The sequence below is a fragment of the Corythoichthys intestinalis genome, chromosome 16 (genome assembly GCF_030265065.1).
Source record: "Corythoichthys intestinalis isolate RoL2023-P3 chromosome 16, ASM3026506v1, whole genome shotgun sequence".
Classification (NCBI taxonomy): Eukaryota; Metazoa; Chordata; class Actinopteri; order Syngnathiformes; family Syngnathidae; genus Corythoichthys; species Corythoichthys intestinalis.
Genome location: NC_080410.1, coordinates 16,204,756 through 16,211,445, shown reverse-complemented (window position 1 = coordinate 16,211,445; position 6,690 = coordinate 16,204,756). Strand labels below are relative to the sequence as shown.

The following is a 6,690-nucleotide window of genomic DNA, read 5'->3' as shown; positions in this document are numbered from 1 at the left end:
CGTTCAAGAACTGTTCAGATTTGTAGCCATTAGCCCCCTTGCTGTTCTCAACAATGTGTTGGAATAAAACACAGGGGGAGGATTGACGGTCGTCACATTTGGATAAAATACAAAAGACACTTTCTAGTATATCGACACATGACGAGTCTAACCAAGTTATGTGCAGTCGACGTGCTGGGGTCCACATTGTTGCGGACAGCAAGGTCGTTGATGGCTAGAAAGCCGAGTAGATTTTGAACACGACACATGCAATACTTCGCTCATCTGCACACGTCAGAGAACTTTCTACCTACTCCTTCCTTCTGTGCTACTGCAACTCCGCCCGACGACGTAAAAAAAAATATTGTAATAGCTCAGAACGGCGAAATAGAAAGGAGGGGAGTCGGTGATGACTTTCCCACTTTATTGTGGCAACAATGGAAAATAATAAACAAAATAAGAGCGGCATCTGCAACATGCGACTGCTAACTTCACTCGCACATGGTTCTCCCTCCCTCTTTGCTTGCTTCCCGCTACGTCACCACTCTGCAGTCTGATGGCCCCTTCAAGTGCCCGTACACAGTTACGTACATTACAATATGTATATTACATATATATGTGTAAATGCGGCATTAGATCATTTCTCGCGGCACACCTGACGATCTCTCACGGCACACTAGTGTGCCGCGGCACACCGGTTGAAAAACACTGGCCTAAACAATGTCACACCAAACTGTCGTCATTCATTTCATTCTGCAGGACTACTTTTTTTTTAGATGCGTAATGCGTCCACAATAGAGAGGAGTACTTCGGCCACTTGTGCTCAGTCTATTGGGGAGTCACTTTCATTCCCACAAAAAAAAAAACGATCAGCGTTGAAAAAAACCATGTGATATCACTCCGCTCTGCTTGCCTAGCCTGCCTGTTCCCTGCAGAGCTGCTGGATTACAAATGTTGCTGTTCGTACTAGAATTATTGACATGCAATGGTAAGTTTTAATAACTTTACCTTGAAAACAAGGCAAACACTATTGATTGTATGAGTCATCGGTGATTCTCATGCGTGCATATGGTGTTTTTTATTGGTATGCTAAGCAGACACCATTGACTCGCGCTAGCTTGGCCACTCTGGAACCCTAAAACTAACAAATAATTGACAAACTGAACGGAATTTGTTGCAATCAACTCCACCGACTAATTAAATCCCCGCTAATTCAAAGATTAAGCCTAATGTAAAAAAAATCAGAATTTCCCCTTTAAGGAGAATTTGTCATATGCAAAACACAATTTTTCAGGTAATCAATAGCAACAATTAATTATGACGGTTTGCAACTAAAGCTGGTTTAAGTAATGATAGTTCACAGTGACAAAATTAAGAATTGTGAGTGTCGCTATTGTGTTGCTATTAGCATTTTTAAAGTCATATAGTATTAGTATAAGTGGATTCTTTATAACTGTATTACTGAAGTACAAGGTGAAATTGACTAGCTATTATATAAGCCATTTAAATTCACTGTGTGATCCGCACTGAAAAAATAGAAAATCTTTGCCCTTTCTGCACTTCTTGATTTTTTTTCCCATTTGGATTTGATTCTGGATTGCACATGCTGGAATAACACAAGATGTAATTTTAACGTCTGGGTCATTGTTAGGCCTTGGCTGTATTTTAGTGAATGACTTCAACGGACTTTCACTTCCATTTAAGGATATTTTGATTGGGTCATTTGTGGGCATGTGGCAGCTAAGAATAAAATCATTGAAGCGTATTTTTATTCTTTCAAATCTGCTGCGAGGAAGTGTGTTGGAGCAACAATCATCTAGCAGTAAAACGTCCCGTTTCATAAGGTGTACAGACTCCCCTGATGAATGCAAATAACTTCCATATGGAAGATGTTAATATCTGCCATGCTTTGCAATGAAAAAAAAGCCAAAACAAGATTGAAGACAAACACAAAATAAAAGATTTATTTATTTTCTCACTGACAGCAGCGCTGCGGGTGGATCGTAGATAATAATGAAGTGCAGATAAAGGAGCACATGAATAATATGTAGGGAGCAAAAATTACACATATAGCTTCAAAATGATTAAAAGATGGGATCACTGAATAAAGATGTCATTGTGCGTTTATACAAATGACAGAGTATGAAGGTGTATGTAGCTACATAAATCATTTAAAAAAATGATTCCATCCAGATGAGTCCATCATTTTTCATTTATCTTATACTGTATATAAATCCCTGATGGTGAAATGTGTGTGCTGCCAACGCATATCCAGATGTCAGAGACTCTTTTGCGTTGTATGGTTTAATAGCGTGTGTTGTATCGATGGTTTGCAAATGCTCTCCTCTGTGGAGTGCTGGTCCCAAAGTATCTCCTATAGGCCACCTGGTAGCCGTGGTGGTAGGCGAAGAAGCGGCAGGGAGAGTAATCCTCGCAGGTCTCTGCACGTCGCTCAGCTGGAGATTTTACTCTGCGACTGAATTTAAGAGGGAAAACAATTGGGTTTGTTTTGGCATTTCAGTCTTTCAGAATGTGCACAAATTGCAATGTATAGGAAGCCTGGGTGATAAATGGATTTTATGAATGGATTGGAGTTTTGTTTTTTATTGTGGATGATTGATTGAAATAATGTTATGTTTGCGTTTTGACAAAAAGGAATTCTAGCAACCAGTTATTGAATAGATTGTTCCCTGAGAGTTTGTTTCTTTGTGAAGTTATTACTTTGTATTTGAGGGTTGACAGCCCAAATAGGGGGAGAGAAAAAGATATTTAAGATTGTTTTGCCCTTGATTAGCTTTTAACTCAACTTTTTTTAACCATTGATAGGGCATGTGACTATTTTTTGTTAAAAACAAAAACTTAACCCCATGAAGATCTGGCCACAATAATAATATTTGCTTTACAAGTGTAGCTTACATGGCCTAAAAAGCGATGTCCAAATATGAGATTTAAGATTTAAATGATATTAAATTATTATTCCATAATCTGGTTTCGTTTTTTAAATGAATAAACACATTGATAAATTCATAAAAACCTTTACAAAAAAAGATAACAGAAATACAGTGACCCCTTGTTTTTCGCGGCTAATGGGGACCAGAACCCGCTGCAATAAGTGAAAAACTGCAAAGTAGCAAAAAAAAAAAAAAAAAGTTTTTGTGGTTGTGTCTTCAATGTATTTATTCAGGTTTAGCATTGAAGAGAGATACATAAAAGACATGTTTACCTTTTTCCCCCCAAAGTATAATAAAAAAAAAATATTAATCAAGGTTTTTTCAGAATTTCAAATCTGATAATTATGATAAGTTTTAAACATGTTACTGTCCCACTGAATTATTTTTAAACAAGAATAAAGTAGTATAAAATTGCTCGGCTTTATCAAATGCTTCATTGAGTGAGTCCACTCGCTCCATTCCTCTGCTCAGTTACACACAATGAGTTGCAACAGCAACTGGCTAATTACGTTAATTTTTAAAAAATTAATCACGTTAAATAATTAACGCATGCGCTGCTCGACCCACTCACGCATTGTCGCGTTCAATCTATAAAGATGCCGTTTTACCTATAGATAGCGCTAAAAGGCAGTGTCTAATGAGTAGAGAGAATTTTGACAGCCTTTGGAGCCATTTTTTATGTGGCTAAAGCCTTACAAAAACTCATCAATTAAAAATAACATGGGAGGCAATGTGGGGAAGAAAGGTAGTAGTTGAGCATTTTCTTAACACCCTATGTTCGCTCCCAATGCAGAGAAGATATATCAATTGGTGCCCCTACGCACAGTCATGATTGCATTTCCCATCATGCATTTGGGCAGAAGTTAAATGGCTGCAGTATCATTTACTGAAAGCTCAACAAATACACTAGATGGCAATATTTAGTCACAATATACAAAGTCACATTTATCCTTTAAGAATTACAAGTCTTTCTATCCGTGGATTCCTCTCACAGAAAGAATGTTAATAATGTAAATGCCATCTTGAGGATTTATTGTCATAATAAACAAATACAGTACTTATGTACTGTATGTTGAATGTATATATTCGTCCGAGTTTTATTCATTTTTTTCTTAATGCATTGCCAAAATGTATATGATCGGGAAAAATTATCGGGAATGATTGGAATTGAATCGGGAGCAAAAAAAAAAAAAAAGCAATCGGATCGGGAAATATCGGGATCGGCAGATAGTCAAACTAAAACGATCGGGATCGGATCGGGAGCAAAAAAGACATGATTGGAACAACCCTACTTAAAAGTAGTTGTTTTCTTTTGTCCTGATATTAACAAAGATAGATGTCTAATTTATGTAAAATAGGAGGACCAGATGTGAGTGCTTATCTTTAAGTGGCACTGACGGCGCTAGAATTCCAATGTATTTTGACAGGGAGGGGTAAAAGAACATTCGTTCATTCGCCCCTCCTAGTAAGTCAAAATGGGTTGGATGTCTAGCACCATCAATGGCAGCTAATACGTGTCCTATAATGGGTTAAACTTGTTTTGAGCGTACCTGTTTTTTGTTCTTACAGTCTTATTAAAAATGGAGGTGGAAGAAAAATATCCAACCCCCAAAAATCATAACAAATTTTGGGTGAAAAAAAAACTTTAGTGCATGTTAGTCCATATCGCCCAGCCCTAATTTATAGACAAACAGTACATTTTACCTCATTAAGTAACTGCTGTGGCCGTTTCCTCTTGGAAGGTTGTATGCAGTGTTTCTCTGAGGCATGATGAAGGCATTTGCTCGCCTCGGGGCCACAAACACATCTGAAAGGATATATATTTTTATTTTTTTCATTTAACAAAAACACCCATTTCACTAAAGCCACACAACGGGGCACTGACATTAAATGTAATTTTAGCAAACAGAAGACACTAAACATGTATTTACCTTCATTGGATTCTGTACTTTCATTGGAGTCTATGGGGAAAGTCATGGATTGGATTAATCACAAATGTTTAAAATGGATGCATCACGTAACCATGGCATGGCGGGGGTGCCTACCTGAATTTGAACGAGTGGCTCTACCTGTACCAAGGCAGACGCAGAGTGAGAGCACAGCACAGACCGCCAAAAACCGAAAAAGGCTCTTCATCGTTGGTGTTTTGCCTGGAACAATGAAAAAAGATCTTTACAGAATTCATACTGTATTTTTGCCACAAGTAAGAATTTAAATTTTCTCTCACTCTTTCAGTTCAAATGATTTGATGCCACTGTGTTCCTCTCAATTCTTCACTATCCCATGACATATACACTTCTTTCCCAGGCAGTATGTGCTTTAAATGGGACAAATATAACTTAAGTTGTATTTATAAAGCCAGAGTGAAAACCCTCAACTCCAGAGCCAATCCACAAAAAGGGCTTTGCAGCTCAAAACTCTCTGCAAGGAAGAACCATAAAAGAGCACTTGGTGTTTAACGCAGCAGTACCAACTAAAGGAAGAAATAGATGATAGTTACAAAGAAGTGTGCTTATGCACACCCACATGTGAATTCACGCCAAATTGGCATGATGACTCATCGAAAGGTTGAATGTAAAGTATCCATCACCTGTACAAACAGAATAACTAGTTGCGTTTCACACTTATTATCATTACTCCCAAGCAAACATGATGTATTTGCATAACTCCGCTGCAGAGGAGCTTTCATCCCTCCCTTGTGTTTATGAGTTTGGATAAGATTCCGTTCCAGTCGCCTCCCCGTTTTCACTGTCAATAGCTGCTTTCATGATACAGTGAGGACGCACACCCACCCATGGGACACTTTGACACATGCATACGCACTCTCTGAATGTTTATAACACTAACCCCTCAGGCTTATTTTGGCTTCACTTAAAAACCTCAGCAGTCGGCACAGAAACAGCACCTCTGCAGGCCAAAGTTCCGAAAGAAGCCCCATACACGTGTGTATAAATTGCTGACCAAACTGTCTGCGGAATTTAATGGTCGTTTTTGTGAGTTTATGGCTCACAAGCCCCCTGCAGTTTACAATGTCTACATCAGTGAAAAACGTTCTTTTGCATGGTCATGGACATTTAGTGGTAATTTATATCAGGGGTATTTTTTTAAATTTACCAAAATTTGTGCCCGCATTTAAAAGACATAGCACATTTTGTTTTTTTGGTCTAACAAATAAATAAATAAATAAATAAACCCTAGGACATATTTTAAAAAATCTGGAAAAATATAACCTGGAGCATATTGAAAAACTGAAAATTCAAGACAGAAATAAAACAAGCAATTAATTCATAAAACATGTTTCCATAATGTACTCACCGTTAGTTAAGTATGGAGTGAGAAGTGTTGGTAATATCAGTCAGTCTATTTTTCCTCAGGAATATTGACTAATTCCTCTGAGCATGTCTTTTATACTTACCTCTCCTCCCTCCACCCTTTCATTTCACCCACCGACTCCCTCCCCAATTGCCCTCTCTCCTCCCTTCTCACATGTATCAGCCCTCTTTTTTCCCCCAATCATTTATTCAGACCAGAGTATTAGCTCACTCTCCCCAACTCCCATGATTCACCAGTGTAGTTGGGAAGGCAAGAAAAACACTGAGGGGTAAACAGAAGCAGGGAGAAAGAAGCCTGGCACAGGGACATTGAACCTGGCTCATAGCAGGTACATGATAATATTCACTGCCATTTGACTGCAGCAAATTATATAAAACACACTCACCACCATCCTTCTATCCACTCAGTAGACGCACTCCACTTTTAG

The 6,690-nt window shown here is 38.3% G+C and overlaps 1 protein-coding gene across 1 annotated transcript; it reads right to left on the bottom strand.

Moving 5' to 3' along the window:
* Positions 1-1,949: 1,949 nt before the first annotated feature.
* Positions 1,950-6,366, bottom strand: mgp (matrix Gla protein). The gene is made up of 5 exons (XM_057817209.1): positions 6,246-6,366; positions 4,976-5,080; positions 4,862-4,891; positions 4,635-4,737; positions 1,950-2,455 (listed from the first exon to the last, which is right to left on the bottom strand). The coding sequence occupies exons 2-5, from the start codon at positions 5,064-5,066 to the stop codon at positions 2,284-2,286; spliced, it is 396 nt and encodes a 131-aa protein (XP_057673192.1). The 5' UTR covers positions 5,067-5,080; positions 6,246-6,366; the 3' UTR covers positions 1,950-2,283.
* Between the last annotated feature and the right edge of the window lie 324 nt (positions 6,367-6,690).

Bases quoted from the DNA above. Each gene is read 5' to 3' on its own strand.
- mgp (XM_057817209.1), bottom strand. From the start codon at position 5,066: ATGAAGAGCCTTTTTCGGTTTTTGGCGGTCTGTGCTGTGCTCTCACTC. The intron at 4,892-4,975 runs GTAGGCACCCCC...CTTTCCCCATAG, and splicing joins AGCCACTCGTTCAAATTCAG to ACTCCAATGAAAGTACAGAA. The intron at 2,456-4,634 runs GTAAAATGTACT...TCTTAAATTCAG, and splicing joins CACAGCAGTTACTTAATGAG to TCGCAGAGTAAAATCTCCAG.